General features: G+C 42.9%; 1 protein-coding gene across 1 annotated transcript in view; it reads left to right on the top strand.

Moving 5' to 3' along the window:
- LOC143287439 (alanine--glyoxylate aminotransferase-like) overlaps nt 1-20,760 on the top strand; it is a 28,509-nt gene extending 7,749 nt beyond the window's left edge. Inside the window, exons 6-13 of the mRNA XM_076595427.1 lie at nt 424-524; nt 3,864-3,934; nt 5,527-5,611; nt 5,967-6,062; nt 8,721-8,790; nt 10,544-10,639; nt 14,809-14,891; nt 20,551-20,760. Coding sequence (XP_076451542.1) covers nt 424-524; nt 3,864-3,934; nt 5,527-5,611; nt 5,967-6,062; nt 8,721-8,790; nt 10,544-10,639; nt 14,809-14,891; nt 20,551-20,704 — 756 coding nt within the window. The 3' untranslated portion in view covers nt 20,705-20,760. The remainder of the gene's footprint in view (nt 1-423; nt 525-3,863; nt 3,935-5,526; nt 5,612-5,966; nt 6,063-8,720; nt 8,791-10,543; nt 10,640-14,808; nt 14,892-20,550) is intronic.
- Nucleotides 20,761-22,095: the final 1,335 nt, after the last annotated feature.

Raw genomic sequence — 22,095 nt, forward strand, 5'->3', positions numbered from 1 at the left:
CTTCTTCCTCCTCTTCTTCTGTGTTCACTTGTATGCTACACGAGTGGGCTTTTACCCCGCCATATAGGCAGCCATACTCCGTTTTCGGGGGTGTGCATGCTGGGTATGTTCTTGTTTCCATAACCCACCGAACACAGACATGGATTATGGGATCTTTAACGTGCGCATTTGATCTTCTGCTTGCATATACACACGAAGGGGGTTCAGGCACTAGCAGGTCTGCACATATGTTGACCTGGGAGATCGTAAAAATCTCCACCCTTTACCCACCAGGCGCCGTCACCGTGATTCGAACCCGGGACCCTCAGATTGACAGTCCAGCGCTTTAACCACTCGGCTATTGCGCCCGTCAACGGCAACACAAAACTTGTACCAGTGCAGGAAGGCGGGTTGCCGTGTTGAGCGGACGGTGACTGTGTGCAGGCACTGAAGACCCACAGGCCCGTGCTGATGTTCATCACTCACGGGGAGTCCTCTGGGGGCACCGCCCAACCCCTGCAGGGACTGGGGCCTCTCTGTCACAGGTCAGTCAGTTACCTGTCTATCACAGGTCAGTTAGTTATCTCTCTGTCACAGGTCAGTTAGTTATCTCTCTGTCACAGGTCAGTTATCTCTCTGTCACAGGTCAGTTAGTTACCTGTCTGTCACAGGTCAGTTACCTGTCTGTCACAGGTCAGTCAGTTATCTCTCTGTCACAGGTCAGTCAGTTATCTCTCTGTCACAAGTCAGTTACCTGTCTGTCAAAGGTCAGTTAGTTACCTGTCTGTCACAGGTCAGTTAGTTATCTCTCTGTCACAGGTCAGTCAGTTATCTCTCTGTCACAGGTCAGTTAGTTATCTCTCTGTCACAGGTCAGTTACCTGTCTGTCACAGGTCAGTTACCTGTCTGTCACAGGTCAGTTACTGTCTGTCACAGGTCAGTTATCTCTCTGTCACAGGTCAGTCAGTTATCTCTGTCACAGGTCAGTCAGTTATCTCTCTGTCACAAGTCAGTTACCTGTCTGTCACAGGTCAGTTAGTTACCTGTCTGTCACAGGTCAGTTAGTTACCTGTCTGTCACAGGTCAGTTAGTTATCTCTCTGTCACAGGTCAGTCAGTTATCTCTCTGTCACAGGTCAGTTAGTTATCTCTCTGTCACAGGTCAGTTATCTCTCTGTCACAGGTCAGTTAGTTATCTCTCTGTCACAGGTCAGTTAGTTATCTCTGTCATAGGTCAGTTACCTGTCTGTCACAGGTCAGTTAGTTACCTGTCACAGGTCAGTTAGTTATCTCTCTGTCACAGGTCAGTTAGTTACCTGTCTGTCACAAGTCAGTTAGTTACCTGTCTGTCACAGGTCAGTTACCTGTCTGTCACAGGTCAGTTACCTGTCTGTCACAGGTCAGTTATCTCTCTGTCACAGGTCAGTTAGTTACCTGTCTGTCACAGGTCAGTTAGTTATCTCTCTGTCACAGGTCAGTTAGTTATCTCTCTGTCACAGGTCAGTTAGTTATCTCTCTGTCACAGGTCAGTTAGTTACTTGTCTGTCACAGGTCAGTTACCTGTCTGTCACAGGTCAGTTAGTTATCTCTCTGTCACAGGTCAGTTAGTTATCTCTCTGTCACAGGTCAGTTAGTTACCTGTCTGTCACAGGTCAGTAACCTGTCTGTCACAAGTCAGTTAGTTACCTGTCACAGGTCAGTTAGTTACCTCTGTCACTGGTCAGTTAGTTACCTGTCTGCCACAGGTAAGTTAGTTACCTCTGTCACAGGTCAGTTAGTTATCTCTCTGTCACAGGTCAGTTAGTTACCTGTCTGTCACAGGTCAGTTAGTTATCTCTCTGTCACAGGTCAGTTAGTTACCTGTCTGTCACAGGTCAGTTATCTCCCTGTCACAGGTCAGTTACCTGTCTGTCACAGGTCAGTTAGTTACCTGTCACAGGTCAGTTAGTTACCTCTGTCACTGGTCAGTTAGTTACCTGTCTGCCACAGGTAAGTTAGTTACCTCTGTCACAGGTCAGTTAGTTACCTGTCTGTCACAGGTCAGTTAGTTACCTGTCACAGGTAAGTTAGTTACCTCTGTCACAGGTCAGTTAGTTACCTGTCTGTCACAAGTCAGTTATCTCTCTGTCACAGGTCAGTTAGTTATCGCTCTGTCACAAGTCAGTTATTGCTCTGTTAAAAGTCAGTTATTGCTCTGTTAAAAGTCAGTTATCGCTCTGTTACAAGTCAGTTACGGCTCTGTTACAAGTCAGTCAGTTATCGCTATGTTACCAGTCAGTTATCGCTGTGTTACAAGTCAGTCAGTTACCTGTCTGTTACCAGTCAGTTACCAGTCTGTTACAAGTCAGTTACCAGTCTGTTACAAATCAGTTACCTGTGTTGCAAGTCAGTTACCTGTCTGTTGCAAGTCAGTTACCTCTCTGTCACAAGTCAGTCCGTTACCTCTCTGTCAGTTACTCTGTCAGTTGTCTGTATGTCACAAGTCAGTTACCTCTCTGTCACAAGTCAGTCCGTTACCTCTCTGTCAGTCACTCTGTCAGTTGTCTGTATGTCACAAGTCAGTTACCTCTCTGTCACAAGTCAGTCCATTACCTCTCTGTCAGTCACTCTGTCAGTTGTCTGTATGTCACAAGTCAGTTACCTCTCTGTCACAAGTCAGTCCGTTACCTCTCTGTCAGTCACTCTGTCAGTTGTCTGTATGTCACAAGTCAGTTACCTCTCTGTCACAAGTCAGTCCGTTACCTCTCTGTCAGTCACTCTGTCAGTTGTCTGTATGTCACAAGTCAGTTACCTCTCTGTCACAAGTCAGTCCATTACCTCTCTGTCAGTTACTCTGTCAGTTGTCTGTATGTCACAAGTCAGATACCTATCTGTCAGTTACCTCTGTTAGTTAACTCTCTGTCTGTTACCTCTGTCATTTACCCCTCTGTCAGTGTCAGTTGCCTCTGTCAGTTACCTCTGTCAGTTACCCCTCTGTCAGTGTCAGTTACCTCTGTCATTTACCCCTCTGTCAGTGTCAGTTACCTCTGTCATTTACCCCTCTGTCAGTTACCTCTGTCAGTTACCCCTCTGTCAGTGTCAGTTACCTCTGTCATTTACCCCTCTGTCAGTGTCAGTTACCTCTGTCAGTTACCCCTCTGTCAGTGTCTGTTACCTCTGTCATTTACCCCTCTGTCAGTGTCATTTACCCCTCTGTCAGTGTCAGTTACCCCTCTGTCAGTGTCAGTTACCCCTCTGTCAGTGTCAGTTGCCTCTGTCAGTTACCCCTCTGTCAGTGTCATTTACCCCTCTGTCAGTGTCATTTACCCCTCTGTCAGTGTCAGTTGTCTCTGTCAGTGTCAGTTGTCTCTGTCAGTTACCCCTCTGTCAGTGTCAGTTACCCCTCTGTCAGTGTCAGTTACCTCTGTCAGTGTCAGTTGCCTCTGTCAGTTACCCCTCTGTCAGTGTCAGTTACCCCTCTGTCAGTGTCATTTACCCCTCTGTCAGTGTCAGTTACCCCTCTGTCAGTGTCAGTTGCCTCTGTCAGTTACCCCTCTGTCAGTGTCATTTACCCCTCTGTCAGTGTCAGTTACCTCTGTCAGTTACCCCTCTGTCAGTGTCAGTTACCCCTCTGTCAGTGTCAGTTACCTCTGTCAGTTGCCTCTGTCATTTACCCCTCTGTCAGTGTCTGTTACCTCTGTCATTTAGCCCTCTGTCAGTTGCCTCTGTCAGTTACCCCTCTGTCAGTTACTTTGTCACACACAAGCACATGCGCATGCACACACCCACACACACACACACACACACACACACACACACTCACGTCCTACATGCCTACTATCAGACATAATAAAAAGACGTTGAATGAAAGAAGGTCAGATGTGATGACTGTTTTCTGTGTTCCAGATACAACTGTCTGCTGGTGGTGGATTCAGTGGCAGCCATGGGGGGTGTGCCGCTCTTCATGGACAAGTGGGGTCAGTTTCACTTTCAGTTTTTTTTCCAGGAAAAGTGCACTCAGACAACTCCATAGACACTTGAGCACATTATGCTGGGCAGATTCCTGACCAGCGGCTTATCCCAGCGCAGTGGAGTGGAGTGATGGCCTAGAGGTAACGCGTCCGCCTAGGAAGCGAGAGAATCTGAGCGTGCTGGTTCCAATCACGGCTCAGCCGCCGATATTTTCTCCCCCTCCACTAGACCTTGAGTGGTGGTCTGGACGCTAGTCATTCGGATGAGACGATAAACCGAGGTCCCGTGTGCAGCATGCACTTAGCGCACGTAAAAGAACCCACGGCAACAAAAGTGTTGTTCCTGGCAAAATTCTGTAGAAAAATCCACTTCGATAGGAAAAACAAATAAAACTGCACGCAGGAAAAAATACAAAAAAAAAAGGGTGGCGCTGTAGTGTAGCGACGCGCTCTCCCAGGAGAGAGCAGCCCGAATTTCACACAGAGAAATCTGTTGTGATAAAAAGAAATACAAATACAAATACATTTAGTCAGGCCTTTAGTGCCTGTTTGTGTACCAGTCAGAGGGAGATTTCACTTGCAGAATTATGCCAGACGACAACACTTGTATTGCCATGGGGTCGTTTTTCGTTCAGTGTGCAAAGTGTGTGCTGCACACGGGTCTTTAGTTTTTCATCTCCTCTGAACGACTCGACGCTCAGTTTGATTTTCCCATTGGGTGAGGGGACAAGAGGAAAAATAGTTCAAAAAGGTTAGAGGTCGTATGGCCTTTTACAGCTATCAGGGCTGTGAGTTCACATCCACTGTGTCTAGGGCTCTACACAGGAAGACAGGGCCCAGCTCTCTCCTTCCACCGTTTTATCCAGCCCCAGCCAAAGTGAGGTAGTCATCCACACCTGGGAGGAGTGAGGAACATTGGAGTGACGTGCATTTCCCAGGGACACAACACCATGCTGATGAGGGCAACAAACCCTGATCGCTGATCATTCATGCTGTGTCTTCACAATCCTCTTTTATTTCTAAAATAGAAATTAACTGCTGGTATTACATCTTTAAAATTCTTTGTTATCGGTATTTTGCGACGGGTGAAGACTGACTGTCATGGTTTTACTGGGGTTTTTTTTTGTTTTCTGTGACAGACATTGACTGTGTCATGACTTTACATTCTTTTTCTATCTGTTTTGTCATGACTTTACATTCTTTTTCTATCTGTTTTGTCATGACTTTACATTCTTTATCTGTTTTCTGTGACAGAGATAGACTGCCTGTACTCTGGATCTGTGACCGACATTGACTGTGTCATGACTTTACATTCTTTTTCTATCTGTTTTCTGTGACAGAGATAGACTGCCTGTACTCTGGATCTGTGACCGACATTGACTGTGTCATGACTTTACATTCTTTTTCTATCTGTTTTCTGTGACAGAGATAGACTGCCTGTACTCTGGATCTGTGACCGACATTGACTGTGTCATGACTTTACATTCTTTTTCTATCTGTTTTCTGTGACAGAGATAGACTGCTTGTACTCTGGATCTGTGACAGACATTGACTGTGTCATGACTTTACATTCTTTTTCTATCTGTTTTCTGTGACAGAGATAGACTGCCTGTACTCCGGATCTCAGAAAGTGTTGGGAGCCCCGCCAGGCACCGCCCCCATCTCGTTTTCTGACCGTGCAAAGTGAGTCACTTCACACCGCTGCTGTCAACAGGTGGCCTCTTTTTCGTTTTTTTCCCTGCCCCATTTTCTGCTCTCTTTATGATACATATCCAGAACTACTGGTAAAACTTAATTGATATGATGGAGTGCAGTGCGTTTTGATCACACAAAAAGGTACACACACAAAAATTCATCACCACCATGATTATCAGACCACTATAATTCATCTCACCAGTATTATTATTGAGCTTTATTTATTTAATATTAGCTTACAATCTTTTTTTTTTGTTTTTTTGGTTTTTTGGGTTTTTTTGTTTTTGTTTTATTCATTAAAAAATATTGTTTTAGGTTATTGTTGATATGATGTATTCCTCAGGCAGAGAATACAGAGCCGGTCGTCCAAGGTGCGGTCGTACTACTTTGACGCCAATGAACTGGCCAACTACTGGGGCTGTGACGATGGCCCGCGCAGGTTGGGACTGTCTGTTGTTATCTTGATGATGATGGCTATCACAGTGATGATGATGATGATGGCTATCACAGTGATGATGATGATGATGGCTATCACAGTGATGATGATGATGATGATGATGGCTATCACAATGATGATGATGATGGTGGCTATCACAATGATGATGATGATGATGATGGCTATCACAATGATGATGATGATGGCTATCACAATGATGATGATGATGATGGCTATCACAATGATGATGATGATGATGATGGCTATCACAATGATGATGATGATGGCTATCACAGTGATGATGATGATGATGACGATGGCTATCACAATGATGATGGTGATGATGATGATGGCTATCACAATGATGATGATGATGATGATGGCTATCACAATGATGATGATGATGATGTGGGGACTGATCTGTTATTATCATGATGATGATGATGATAATGATGGGTATCAATGATAATGATGATGATGATGATGTGGGGACTGATCTGTCATGATGATGATGATGGGTATCACAATGATGATGATGTGGAGATTGTCTGTTATTATCATAATGATGATGATGATGATGATTATCACAGTGCTATGACGACAGCCCTCACAGGTCAGGACTGTCTCTGTTATTATTATAATGATGATGATGATAACAATGATGATTATCACAATGCTATGACGACAGCCCTCACAGGTCAGGACTGTCTCTGTTATTATTATAATGATGATGATGATAACAATGATGATTATCACAATGCTATGACGACAGCCCTCACAGGTTAGGACTGTCTCTGTTATTATCATAATGATGATGATGATGATGATTATCACAGTGCTATGACAACAGCCCTCACAGGTTAGGACTGTCTCTGTTATCATAATGATGATGATGATAATGATGATGATTATCACAGTGCTATGATGACAGCCCTCACAGGTTAGGACTGTCTCTGTTATTATCATAATGATGATGATGATGATGATTATCACAGTGCTATGACGACAGCCCTCACAGGTCAGGACTGTCTCTGTTATTATCATAATGATGATGATGATAATGATGATGATTATCACAGTGCTATGACGACAGCCCTCACAGGTTTGGACTATCTCTGTTATTATCATAATGATGATGATGATAATGATGATGATTATCACAGTGCTATGATGACAGCCCTCACAGGTTAGGACTGTCTCTGTCATCATAATGATGATGATGATGATGATGATCACAATGCTATGACGACAGCCCTCACAGGTTAGGACTGTCTCTGTTATTATCATAATGTTAATGACGATGATGATAAGTGTCACAATAATGACAATGATGACTATGATGTAGAGACTGTCTGTTATCATCATGATTATGACGATGGTTATCTCAAAGATGATGATTATGATGTTGGGAATGTATTATTATCATGATGATGGTGATGTGACAAAGGAGATGAAGATGATGATAAAGATAATGATTATGATGATGGACGGTGATGATCTTGGTGACAGTAATCATGAAAACAGTAATTATCACAAAAATAATTATGATCATGATCTTGATGATGATAACTGACGACAACGATAATGGTGATGACAGTGATTTTGATGATTCGAATGATTATAATGAGAATGAGGACTGATGACAATGATTATGTTGATGACAATGATTATGATGATGACAGTGATTATGTTGACAATGATTATGTTGATGACAGTGATTATGTTGATGACAGTGATTATGATGATGACAGTGATTATGTTGACAGTGATTATGTTGATGACAATGATTATGTTGATGACAGTGATTATGATGATGACAGTGATTTCAGCAGTTCTGATGATTATGTTGATAATTATGATGGCTGATGATGATGATTAAGATGTCTCTTGACAATAATGGTAATGATGAGTGATTATGGCAGTGGTGATGATTATGTTGATGATTGTAATGGCTGATGATGATGATTAAGATGACTGTTGACAATGATTATGATGATGATGCTAATGATAGCAAATGATGGCAATGAAAATGATTATTGACAGATGATGATGATGATAACAATTATGGTGGTGACTATGATGACAATGAAGATGATTATAACAATGATGATGGTGATTATAACGATGATGATGAAGGATGATGATGACAATAGCAGTGATGATGAGGAAGAATGATGAATAACAATGATGACGATGACAATGATGCTGGTGATGACAATGACGATAACAGTGATAATGGTGAAGGATGATAAATGACAATGACGATAACAGTGATAATGGTGAAGGATGATAAATGACAATGATGATGATGACAATGATGCTGGTGATGACAATGACGATAACAGTGATGAATGGTGAAGGATGATGAATGACAATGACGATGATGACAATGATGCTGGTGATGACAGTGACGATAACAGTGATGAATGGTGAAGGATGATGAATGACAATGACGATGATGACAATGATGCTGGTGATGACAATGACGATAACAGTGATGAATGGTGAAGAATGATAAATGACAATGACGACGATGACAATGATGCTGGTGATGACAGTGACGATAACAGTGATGAATGGTGAAGGATGATGAATGATGATGATGATGATGATGAAGGATGAAGAAGACAATGACGATGACGACAATGATGCTGACTGCAGGTACCACCACACAGGCCCCATCAGCAGTGTGTACGCTCTGAGGGAGGGCTTGGCCAGGCTGGCAGAAATCGTACGTCTCTCCGTCCTCCTCCACTTTCTTTCTCTCCTTCTGTCCTCCACTTTCTTTCTCTTCTTCCACTTTCTTTGTCTTCTTCCGTCCTCCACTTTCTTTCTCTTCTTCCATCTTCCACTTCCTTCCGTCCTCCACTTTCTTTCTCTTCTTCCGTCCTCCACTTTCTTTCTCTCCTTCCGTCCTCCACTTCCTTCCGTCCTCCACTTTCTTTCTCTCCTTCCGTCCTCCACTTTCTTTCTCTCCTTCCGTCCTCCACTTCCTTCCGTCCTCCACTTTCTTTCTCTTCTTCCGTCCTCCACTTTCTTTCTCTCCTTCCGTCCTCCACTTCCTTCCGTCCTCCACTTTCTTTCTCTCCTTCTGTCCTCCACTTTCTTTCTCTCCTTCCGTCCTCCACTTCCTTCCGTCCTCCACTTTCTTTCTCTCCTTCCGTCCTCCACTTTCTTTCTCTTCTTCCATCTTCCACTTTCTTTCTCTTCTTCTGTCTTCCACTTTCTATCTCTTCTTCCATCCTCCACTTTCTTTCTCTCCTTCCATCCTCCACTTTCTTTCTCTCCATCTGTCTTCCACTTTCTTTCTCTTCTTCCACTTTCTTTCTCTGCTTCTGTCCTCCACTTTCTTTCTCTTCTTCCACTTTCTTTGTCTTCTTCCGTCCTCCACTTTCTTTCTCTTCTTCCATCTTCCACTTTCTTTCCATCTGCCACTATCTTCCTCTTCTTCATCTTCCACTTTCTTTCTCTTCTTTCTTTTTCTCTGCCCCACCCTCTCCATACCCAGTCCCCTTACACAGGGGGGTTGGGGGATGGGGGGGGGGGGCGGCGGAATCAGCACTAACATCACCCTGACTGCACAGCATCAAAGGCCACAGAATTTGGGACAATTAGTTTGATATTTGAGGATGATGACAGTGCTAAAAAAAGAGTTCCATTTAAACCAGGGGCTGTGTAGCAAGGCTGTACTTCTTGTTTTCATCATCTTACAAAGGGCACTATACGAATGTACATCCTTCTTCTTCTTCTTCTTCTTCTTCTTCATCCTCTTCCTCCTCCTCCTCTTCTTCTTCATCTTCTTTCTCCTATTCTTCTTCTTCATCATCTTCTTCTACTTCTTCTTATAAATAGTATTCTTTATATATCCTGACAACAATCGGTCCTGAGAGATGCAGGCACCTGCAGTGTTGGTCAGGAAGTCAGAGCGTGGCTTCCAGCCTTGCATCTGTGAAGTGGATGACCCCCGGACTGTGTGGTCCCTGTCTTCTCCGTTGAGCTTTCTAGAGGTGGCCAAGGACCAAAAATTCTACCAAATATGGGGTTTGAACCTGTGTCCTCCCAGTGGTTCAGTCCATGACGCTGACCACTTGGCCCAGGTTAGCTGGTATGATAATGATAATGATAAAATAGTAATAATGGTAATGCTGATGAATAATTGTTGAGCACTTTCCTCCCTAACAGGGAACTCCAAGCACTTTACAATAAACATTAAACACATGCACACTAACACAATTACTTACAAAAGGAAGACAAATAATTATGTAACACACAAAAGCATAGAATATATTCAAAGACTATGCATATTATATTATTTAGTTACACACACACACACACACACACACACACACAAACTGAACATCAGCTGGACAAGTCACATTGTGTATTTTCTTTGATGAGAAACTGGACTGGACATCAGCTGACCATTTGAGCCAATCGTGTACAGTGTTAGAAAGCAGCTGAGCCAATGAAATGGCATGTTGCAGGGACTGGAAAAGAGCTGGGCCAACCACAAAGAGTGCTCACAGCAGCTGTACCAAGGTCTGGAGAAGCTGGGTCTGTCCTTGTGTGTCAGAGATCCGGTATGTGGCTGGTGTGTCTTCATGGTCCTTCTCTAGTTTATCGTCTTTAGGTTAACGTCTTTTCACTATAACTGAGTCTGTCCTTCTGTCAAAGATCCGGTATGTGGCTGGTGTGTCTTCATGGTCCTTCTCTAGTTTATCACTCACTCACTCACTCACTCATTCCCGCTGGGGTTGTTGGGGGGACATGAGGAAGATGTCATAGCTCGCCACGCCGTTCTGTTGGCAGCTGTCGTGAGGAGATCTGGCATCGTCATTTTGGTCCATTCCTTGACGTTGTCGGACCAGCTCTTTCTCTGCCGCCCCCGTCTGCACCCTCCCTCTATAGTCCCTTGCAAGATGGTTTTGGAAAGGGTGTTATGTCGTATGACGTGACCAAACCATGCCATCTATCTAGTTTATCGCCTTTAGGTTAATGTCTTTTCACTATAACTGAGTCTGTCCTTGTGTTTCAAAGATCCGGTATGTGGCTGGTGTGTCTTCATGGTCCTTCTTTAGTTTATCGTCTTAGGTTAATGTCTTTAGGTTAACGTCTTTTCACTGTAACTGAGTCTGTCCTTGTGTGTCAGAGATCCGGTATGTGACTGGTGTGTCTTCATGGTCCTTCTCTAGTTTATCACTCACTCACTCATTCCCGCTGGAGTCGTTGGGGGGACATGAGGAAGATGTCGTAGCTCGCCACGCCGTTCTGTTGACAGCTGTCGTGAGGAGATCTGGCATCGTCATTTTGGTCCATTCCTTGACGTTGTCGGACCAGCTCTTTCTCTGCCGCCCCCGTCTGCGCCCTCCCTCTACAGTCCCTTGCAGGATGGTTTTGGAAAGGGTGTTATGTCGTATGACGTGACCAAACCATGCCATCTATCTAGTTTATCGTCTTTAGGTTAATGTCTTTTCACTATAACTGAGTCTGTCATTGTGTGTCAAAGATCGGGTATGTGGCTGGTGTGTCTTCGTGGTCCTTCTCTAGTTTATCGTCTTTAGGTTAACGTCTTTAGGTTAACGTCTTTAGGTTAACGTCTTTTCACTATAACTGAGTCTGTCCTTGTGTGTCAGAGATCTGGTATGTGGCTGGTGTGACTTCATGGTCGTTCTCTAGTTTATCACTCACTCACTCACTCACTCACTCACTCATTCCCGCTGGGGTCGTTGGGGGGACATGAGGAAGATGTCACAGCTCGCCACGCCGTTCTGTTGGCAGCTGTCGTGAGGAGATCTGGCATCGTCATTTTGGTCCATTCCTTGACGTTGTTGGACCAGCTCTTTCTCTGCCGCCCCCGTCTGCGCCCTCCCTCTACAGTCCCTTGCAGGATGGTTTTGGAAAGGGTGTTATGTCGTATGACGTGACCAAACCATGCCATCTATCTAGTTTATCGTCTTTAGGTTAATGTCTTTTCACTATAACTGAGTCTGTCCTTTTGTCAAAGATCCGGTATGTGGCTGGTGTGTCTTCATGGTTGTTCTCTAGTTTATCGTCTTTAGGTTAACGTCTTTAGGTTAACGTCTTTAGGTTAACGTCTTTTCACTGTAACTGAGTCTGTCCTTGTGTCAGAGATTAGGTACATGGCTGGTTTTCCTTCTTTACTTTAACGTCTTTAGGTTAACTCTTTCCATACGAACGGCGAAAGAGACGACGTTAACAGCGTTTCACCCCAATTACCATCATCAAAATATTGCAAGCGGAAGGCTCTTACACTGAAGAGGTGAATGTTGACAAAGAATACCACAATTCTGACGACGGAAGCTAAAGGTTGGGTCATTCAGACACCCACTGGACATCCGAGGGGTCTGTGTAGAGGAGAAGAGAGGACTGGCCGTACTGAGTGAGTTGACGTCTTTCCACTAGAACTGATACAAGATGAGGGTAGGAAAAAGAATCGAGAGAGGGGGAAAAAAATCACTGTTTATGCATGCGATTATGTAAATGTGTGTGTGTTCATTCATTCTTTAGTTTAACGTCTTTACAGTACAAGTGATATAATACGAGTATATCTCTGTGTGTGTGTGTGTGTGTGCATTGAGTGTGTGTGTGTGAGAGAGAGAGAGTGCGCATGCATGCACATAGATGCAGACGGCTGAGTGTTGACGAAGCACCATCAGAAAAGTGTTCATTTTTGTTCCACTGGAAGATGAATGCTGTGTGCGATGAACAGATGATCTGTGCCTCTCACTGTCGTTGGATCTGCCGTCCTTCAGAAGTAGACATCACTGGCCTGGATATGTAAACACACACACACAAATGCATGCACGCGCATGCACACACACACACACACACACACACACACACACACACACACACACACACACACACACACACACACACACACACAAAACAACACAACACAACACAACACAACACAACACAACACACACCACAACACACACCACAACACACAAAACACACACAACACACAAAACACACACAACACAACACAACACACAAAACACACACCACAACACACCACAACACAACACACACACACACACACACACACAAGAAAAAGATTAAACGGCTGCAGGAAAAGGTGAAGACAATGCAACAGTGTTTTTCTTCTATTAGGCCAATTACTCTGGTGATAATAAATTTAATCTCATGTTAATATCGATATTAGCATTATTTTACTATATTATGTACTGTTTGTTTATTTGTTTTATTTCATTACTTACTGTTAATGAATATTATTTGATACAAGTCATAATATGGTTCGTCATGATAAAATTGAAGAGCAACGTTGTGAGCACAGTATAAGCTTTAACTCACTCGCTGCCATTGTCCGCATATGCGGACATCGTCGGAGAAAGCGTTGGATGCCAATGTCCGCATATGCGGACTTGGATTTTAAAAAGTCGTGCTGTCGGAGTGACGAGTCGGATGCGAAAATCATAAACAGATGTGATATCTTACGTCACCTCTGGTCAGCTTTTCATTCACACACGCTGCGTGTGTGTCGCGATAAGCTCAACCGCAGTTGATAACAAAGCGTGCCCCCTGTCAGCTTTGTAAGTTGTTTGACCAGATGGCGTCACGGCGAAGTGTTCGACACGGTCGGAGAGGTGAAATGTTACTCAGCGTCGAAGATGCTTCGGAAATGATCCAAACTGAAGGCTCTGATGTCGAAGGAGATAATGTTGATTCTTCGGACAGTTAATTTGAACCAGATCCCGATGAACTAGAAACAGATTCGGCCGCTGAAGAGAGTGTTTACAATGGAGAGGAAAGTGAGGAACATGTGCCAGCGGATGAGACAGGCACAGACGACGAAACCACTGAGGAAATGGACGATTTTGCAAGTGTTTTCACCAGTGATTGGACTGACAATTTTTCCTTTTTCCCTCTTGCACATCCCTTCACTGGCATACCAGGTTTGTCAGCTGACTGGCCAGTCAACACCCAGCCGGTTGAGTTTTTTTTTCTTTGTTCTTTGATTTTCATTATGTAGAGACTATATATATTTTTTTTGTATGTGTGAATTTCAACTTTCTTCACCACCTGTTCATACTTCATTCCATGCACTAGGTCTTCAGTTCCTCAAATAGTGTTAGAATGTGATGTGGAACATGTTGGTGTACCTTTCTGATGGGTGCAAAAATGCTAAAAAAATACACTAAATATGGATACCGCGATCAACATCAAGATGGTGAGTAAATACTTTGATTTTTTGCACACATATGGAACAACATTCCTTGCATACATATACTAAATATCAATTGTCTGGGTGTTTATTTGGTTTTTTTACAATTTTTTCCCCATCCTATACAAACCCTGGGTTTTCAGGGATTGGCAAGGGCAAAAACTCTTGGCATGGAGTGAGTTAAGCTTGTTGATGCTCTTTTGTCATTCATTGCATTGTAATCATGTGTATTGTTGAATAATTAAAGATTATTTAAACCAATGCAACAGCGTTGTGCTCAGAAAAATAATGTGCTGCACAGGCACATTTCTTTTTTGTCTTTTCTCTTTTTTTTTTCTCTTTTTTTTTGTTTTTAAACACTATGTACACACTGTGTTGATGTGTACACTGCGTGTTGATGTGTACACTGCGTGTTGATGTGTCCACTGTGTGTTGATGTGTACACTGTGTGTTGATGTGTACACTGTGTGTTGATGTGTACACTGTGTGTTGATGTGTCCACTGTGTGTTGATGTGTCCACTGTGTGTTGATGTGTACAGGCGGTGAGGAACCCGTGTGTCACCACCATACAGGTGCCTGACGGTGTGGCGTGGAAAGACGTCGTGGACTACGCCATGAAGAAGTCAGTTCTGAGTCCTCTCTATTTTCTGCCCCTTCACTCACTGTCTCAGTTTGTGTCAGATCAGTTAATTTACACGACTACTGCTACTGCTGCTGATCTTTGAATTTACACCACTGCTGCTGTTACTACTGCTGCTGCTGCTTCTGATCTTTAACCACTACTACCACTACTACTACTGTTACTACTACAACTATTACTGCTGCTGCTTATCTTTAGCCACTACTACTACTGTTACTACTACAACTATTACTGCTGCTGCTTCTGATCTTTAACCACTACTACCACTACTACTACTACTGTTACTACTACAACTATTACTGCTGCTGCTTCTGATCTTTAACCACTACTACCACTACTACTACTACTGTTACTACTACAACTATTACTGCTGCTGCTTATCTTTAACTACTACTACTACTGTTACTACTACAACTATTACTGCTGCTGCTTCTGATCTTTAACCACTACTACCACTACTACTACTGTTACTACTACAACTATTACTGCTGCTGCTTCTGATCTTTAACCACTACTACCACTACTACTACTACTGTTACTACTACAACTATTACTGCTGCTGCTTATCTTTAGCCACTACTACTACTGTTACTACTACAACTATTACTGCTGCTGCTTCTGATCTTTAACCACTACTACCACTACTACTACTACTGTTACTACTACAACTATTACTGCTGCTGCTTATCTTTAACTACTACTACTACTGTTACTACTACAACTATTACTGCTGCTGCTTCTGATCTTGAACCACTACTACCACTACTACTACTACTGTTACTACTACAACTATTACTGCTGCTGCTTCTGATCTTTAACCACTACTACCACTACTACTACTACTGTTACTACTACAACTATTACTGCTGCTGCTTATCTTTAACTACTACTACTACTGTTACTACTACAACTATTACTGCTGCTGCTTCTGATCTTTAACCACTACTACCACTACTACTACTGTTACTACTACAACTATTACTGCTGCTGCTTCTGATCTTTAACCACTACTACCACTACTACTACTACTGTTACTACTACAACTATTACTGCTGCTTCTGATCTTTAACCACTACTACTACTGTTACTACTACAACTATTACTGCTGCTGCTGCTTATCTTTAACCACTACTACCACTACTACTACAGTTACTACTACAACTATTACTGCTGCTGCTTCTGATCTTTAACCACTACTACCACTACTACTACAGTTACTACTACAACTATTACTGCTGCTGCTTCTGATCTTTAACCACTACTACCACTACTACTACAGTCACTACTACAACTATTACTGCTGCTGCTTCTGATCTTTAACCACTACTACCACTACTACTACTGTTACTACTACAACTATTACTGCTGCTGCTTCTGATCTTTAACCACTACTACCACTACTACTACAGTTACTACTACAACTATTACTGCTGCTGCTGCTTATCTTTAACCACTACTACTACTGTTGCTACTACAACTATTACTGCTGCTGCTTCTGATCTTTAACCACTACTACCACTACTACTACTGTTACTACTACAACTATTACTGCTGCTGCTTCTGATCTTTAACCACTACTACCACTACTACTACTGTTGCTACTACAACTATTACTGCTGCTGCTTCTGATCTTTAACCACTACTACCACTACTACTACAGTCACTACTACAACTATTACTGCTGCTGCTTCTGATCTTTAACCACTACTACCACTACTACTACTGTTACTACTACAACTATTACTGCTGCTGCTTCTGATCTTTAACCACTACTACCACTACTACTACTGTTGCTACTACAACTATTACTGCTGCTGCTTCTGATCTTTAACCACTACTACCACTACTACTACTGTTACTACTACAACTATTACTGCTGCTGCTTCTGATCTTTAACCACTACTACTACTGTTACTACTACAACTATTACTGCTGCTGCTTCTGCAACTACTTCTAACACTACTTCAAATACTACATCAGCTACTACTTCTACTACTTTTGCTACAAGTACTGCTACTTTGAGTACCAGTACCACCTCCACCACCACCACCACTTGTGCTGTCAGATTTCCTTGGGGTTCCATTGTCCATGCCTCAGTTGCCTGATTGACTTCCTTTACCCAGTTGTTCCCCCTGAACACAGCCAGGGCTGGGCTCATGGCGTCACAGCGTCACTTCCTGAACCCAGTTGTTCCCCCTGAACACAGCCAGGGCTGGGCTCATGGCGTCACATCACATCCTGAACCCAGTTGTTCCCCCTGAACACAGCCAGGGCTGGGCTCATGGCGTCACAGCGTCACTTCCTTTACCCAGTTGTTCCCCCTGAACACAGCCAGGGCTGGGCTCATGGCGTCACAGCGTCACTTCCTGAACCCAGTTGTTCCCCCTGAACACAGCCAGGGCTGGCCTCATGGCGTCACAGCGTCACTTCCTGAACCCAGTTGTTCCCCCTGAACACAGCCAGGGCTGGCCTCATGGCGTCACAGCGTCACTTCCTGAACCCAGTTGTTCCCCCTGAACACAGCCAGGGCTGGGCTCATGGCGTCACAGCGTCACTTCCTGAACCCAGTTGTTCCCCCTGAACATAGCCAGGGCTCGCCTTATGGCATCACTTCCTGAACCCAGTTGTTCCCCCTGAACACAGCCAGGGCTGGGCTCATGGCGTCACAGCGTCACTTCCTGAACCCAGTTGTTCCCCCTGAACATAGCCAGGGCTCGCCTTATGGCGTCACTTCCTGAACCCAGTTGTTCCCCCTGAACACAGCCAGGGCTGGCCTCATGGCGTCACAGCGTCACTTCCTGAACCCAGTTGTTCCCCCTGAACACAGCCAGGGCTGGGCTCATGGCGTCACTTCCTGAACCCAGTTGTTCCCCCTGAACACAGCCAGGGCTGGCCTCATGGTGTCACAGCGTCACTACCTGCCAGCCATTCAGGGAACACAGTTCCCTTGATATTCCATTGACTAGAAAAAAACTGATGCAAAATTTGCAAGCAAATTTCACATTGAAAGGAAAACATTCCCACCAACCATTTTGTCATTGTGTGAATTCATAGACCTGAAATTTGCACCACAAACGTTGTGTGAACTTGCTGCGAAGCTGTTTTTTTTTTTTTTTTTCACATAAGGGAAGGAGTGAAACGTTCAACTCGCATGCAAACTTTACCAAACTTTGGGCAGATTGCTTTTCAGCTAAGGCAGTGTTTGATGGGATCCCCCTCAACCAGGTCAATCACTTGAGCACACTGCTCCTTTGTGAGCCGCATAAAGTTCTTGAAGATATATCCATTGAAACCAATCTCATGAGCACACAGCTTCAAACTGTTGTTCACCCAGATTTGATGCATAATTCTTCTTCCTCAACAATGTTGACTGTATTCAAAATTATCTTGTTTCAACACTGATTGCTTGCTTTGATTGTACTGGTACCATGATGTCAGTCAAAACTGGCAGATAAAGTACTATGATGTCAGTCAAAACTGGCAGATAAAGTACTATGATGTCAGTCAAAACTGACAGATAAAGTACCATGATGTCAATCAAAACTGGCAGATAAAGTACCATGATGTCAGTCAAAAGTGGCGGATAAAATACCATGATGTCAGTCAAAAGTGGGAGATAAAGTACCATGATGTCAGTCAAAACTGGCAGATAAAATACCATGATGTCAGTCAAAACTGGCAGATAAAGTACCATGATGTCAGTCAAAACTGGCAGATAAAGTACCATGATGTCAGTCAAAAGTGGCAGATAAAGTACCATGATGTCAATCAAAACTGGCAGATAAAGTACCATGATGTCAGTCAAAAGTGGCAGATAAAATACCATGATGTCAGTCAAAAGTGGCAGATAAAATACCATGATGTCAGTCAAAAGTGGCAGATAAAGTACCACGATATCAGTCAAAACTGGCAGATAAAGTACTATGATGTCAGTCAAAACTGGCAGATAAAGTACCATGATGTCAATCAAAAGTGGCAGATAAAGTACCATGATGTCAGTCAAAAGTGGCAGATAAAGTACCATGATGTCAGTCAAAACTGGCAGATAAAGTACCATGATGTCAGTCAAAAGTGGCAGATAAAGTACCATGATGTCAGTCAAAACTGGCAGATAAAGTACCATGATGTCAGTCAAAAGTGGCAGATAAAATACCATGATGTCAGTCAAAAGTGGCAGATAAAATACCATGATGTCAGTCAAAAGTGGCAGATAAAGTACCATGATGTCAATCAAAAGTGGCAGATAAAGTACCATGATGTCAGTCAAAAGTGGCAGATAAAGTACCATGATGTCAGTCAAAAGTGGCAGATAAAGTACCATGATGTCAGTCAAAACTGGCAGATAAAGTACCATGATGTCAGTCAAAAGTGGCAGATAAAGTACCATGATGTCAGTCAAAAGTGGCAGATAAGTTTGGTGTTTGTGGATGATGGCTCTTTGCATGCACATTTTTGACTCACTTGTGTAAACAAAGTGAGTCTATGTTTTAACCCAGTGTTCGGTTGTCTGTGTATGTGTCTGTGTGTCCGTGGTAAACTTTAACATTGACATTTTCTCTGCAACTACTTTGTCAGTTGACACCAAATTTGGCATAAAAATAGGAAAAATTCAGTTCTTTCCAGTCATCTTGTTTAAAACAATATTGCGCCTCTGGGATGGGCACAAAAAAAAAAAAAAGAGTAAAGCCTAATTATATGCAAACTGCATTTACTGTTATATTTATATTTTTTTGTATTCTCTAAACTTGGCACTTTGATCTGATATTCTGACCCAACAGCTAGAGCAGTCATTATTATCATTTTTTGTTCTAACAGGAACTTCTTTTGCTAAGCATGGAAGTTTTATTTATTTTGCAAACGTTTTGGTGCAGATAGTAAAAAAGGGAAATTACTCTGTAATGCTAGGGGAGTTAATTTGCTTTAAACTGATCTTTCTCATCTTAAACATTACATTTTGAAATTATACTCAATACATAAAAAGCTTGGATTTTTTTTTTTTTTTTTTTTTTTTTTTTTTCAAGTGTATCACAAGTGAGTCTTGAAGGCCTTGCCTCTCTTGTTAATGATTTTTTTCACGTCCATAGAATATGCCCTCGAGGTGAACATGAGGCCACACTGTAGTGGAGACCCTGCATAGTTTGCCCGTGTGCTGGCTAAATTGGTGGTGAAGAAAGCATCGACTTGAAGTTGTGTCCCATGTAAATGGAGAGTTACCACTCTTTGTTGTTTATTTTATCCACAGTGTTGTTGACACCACATAGGTGGTACTGCAGATTATGCCGATGTGTGTGACTGTCTGTTCGTTCTTTAGTTTAACGTCTTTTCACTGTAAGTGATATTAGTCAAGGGAAGGAAAAAAATCGAGTGGGAGGAGGGGGTTGGGGGGGGGGGGGGAGATTACTGTGTATGCATACGAGTAAGTGAAAGTGTGTGTGTGAAAATTATTGATTTAAGTTTTGTTTAAAAAAATAAACAAAAAAAACATAACAATATAACATATTTCTAATGAAAAACTAACAACTATAACAGCGAACCAACTGGACTATTTAACAAGGAGTTGAAAAAGTCATACATTATCAACGGACTGCTGAAGATCGTCAACACTGTCTGTGTGTGTGTGTGTGTGTGTGTGTGTCCCCAGTTACCGTGTGGAGATCTCAGGAGGTCTGGGAGAGCTGGCGGGCAAGGTATGGCGCATCGGCATCATGGGATACAACTGCACGCCGGACAATGTGCGACTGGTGCTCAGGGCACTGAGAGAGGCTCTGGTCAGCTGTGGTCACTCCCTGCCCTAGTGTGTCACTGTACAATACAATACAGTACAATACAGTACAATACAATACAATACAATACAATATGATACAATACAATACAGCTGTGGTCACTCACTGCCCTAGTGTGTCACTGTACAATACAATGCAATACAATACAGTACAATACAATGCAATACAATACAGTACAATACAATAAAGTACAATACAATACAGTATGATACAGTACAATACAATACAATACAGTACGATACAGTAGAACCCAATACAGTGCAATACAGTACAATACAATACTGCTGTAGTCACTCACTGCCCTAGTGTGTCACTGTACAATACAATCCAATACAGTACAATATGATACAATACAATACAGATGTGGTTACACACTGCCCTAGTGTGGTGTCACTGTGTTACGCTGTACAACACAACACAACACAACACAACACACAAGAACACAACAGCAACACAACAACAACACAACACAACACACAGTGGCCATCAGCTGCCCAGTTGAGGTGTCTTCACTGTACAGTTGTGACACAGCTGTGTGTGTGATGTGTGCGTCTTGTTTTGGTTCTGTTTTCACCACAGGGTTCATGTTGTGTCATGTACTGTAATGTATTGTATTGTATAACTTGAACATTGTACTGCACTGTGTTGCGTTGTGTTGGAGAGCTTATCGTCACAGTACAATGTCACTTTTTTTTTTCTTCTTTTTTCTGTCTGCAAATATACTTTTTTTGAATGTCAGGCATGTGTGACATTGTATGGGACTGTACCTTTGTTAGGGGGATAGTGTGAAGAGGGGGGAAAAAGGTGTTTGATAATTTAATAATAATAATGGTATTTATATAGCGCTGGATCTTGTGCAGAGACAAATCAAAGCGCTTTCGCACCAGTCATTCACACGCATGCATAACTGTAATACTGTAGAAACTAAAGACAAGGAAGGGCAGGCAATGGAGGCTATTTTGGGAAGAGGTGGGTTTTAAGGCCAGACTTGAAAGAGCTGAGTGCGGAGACTTGACGAGGCGAAAAAGGAAGTTCATTCCAATCGCAAGGTCCAGAAACAGAGAAAGAACGGCGGCCAACAGTCGAGTGTTTGAATCTGGGTATGCATAAACAGAGTGGATCCGAGGCCGATCGTAGTGAGCGAGATGGAGTGTAGAGGTAAAGGCAGCCGCAGAGATAGGAAGGGGCAGTTTTGTGAATGCATCTATAACATAGAGTGCTGATCTTGTACTTTATTCGGTGTGAGACAGGGAGCCAGTGGAGATGTTGCAAAAGAGGAGTGATATGCTCAATTTGAGTGGTGATGATAAAAAGTGGTGGTTGGTCATGAAGAATAAGGCAGATGGCAATCATTGCAACGTTTGTGGTTTGTGACCTAACCCTTGTCATGTGGACATTCACAA

The sequence above is a fragment of the Babylonia areolata genome, chromosome 11, assembly GCF_041734735.1.
Source record: "Babylonia areolata isolate BAREFJ2019XMU chromosome 11, ASM4173473v1, whole genome shotgun sequence".
Classification (NCBI taxonomy): domain Eukaryota; kingdom Metazoa; phylum Mollusca; class Gastropoda; order Neogastropoda; family Buccinidae; genus Babylonia; species Babylonia areolata.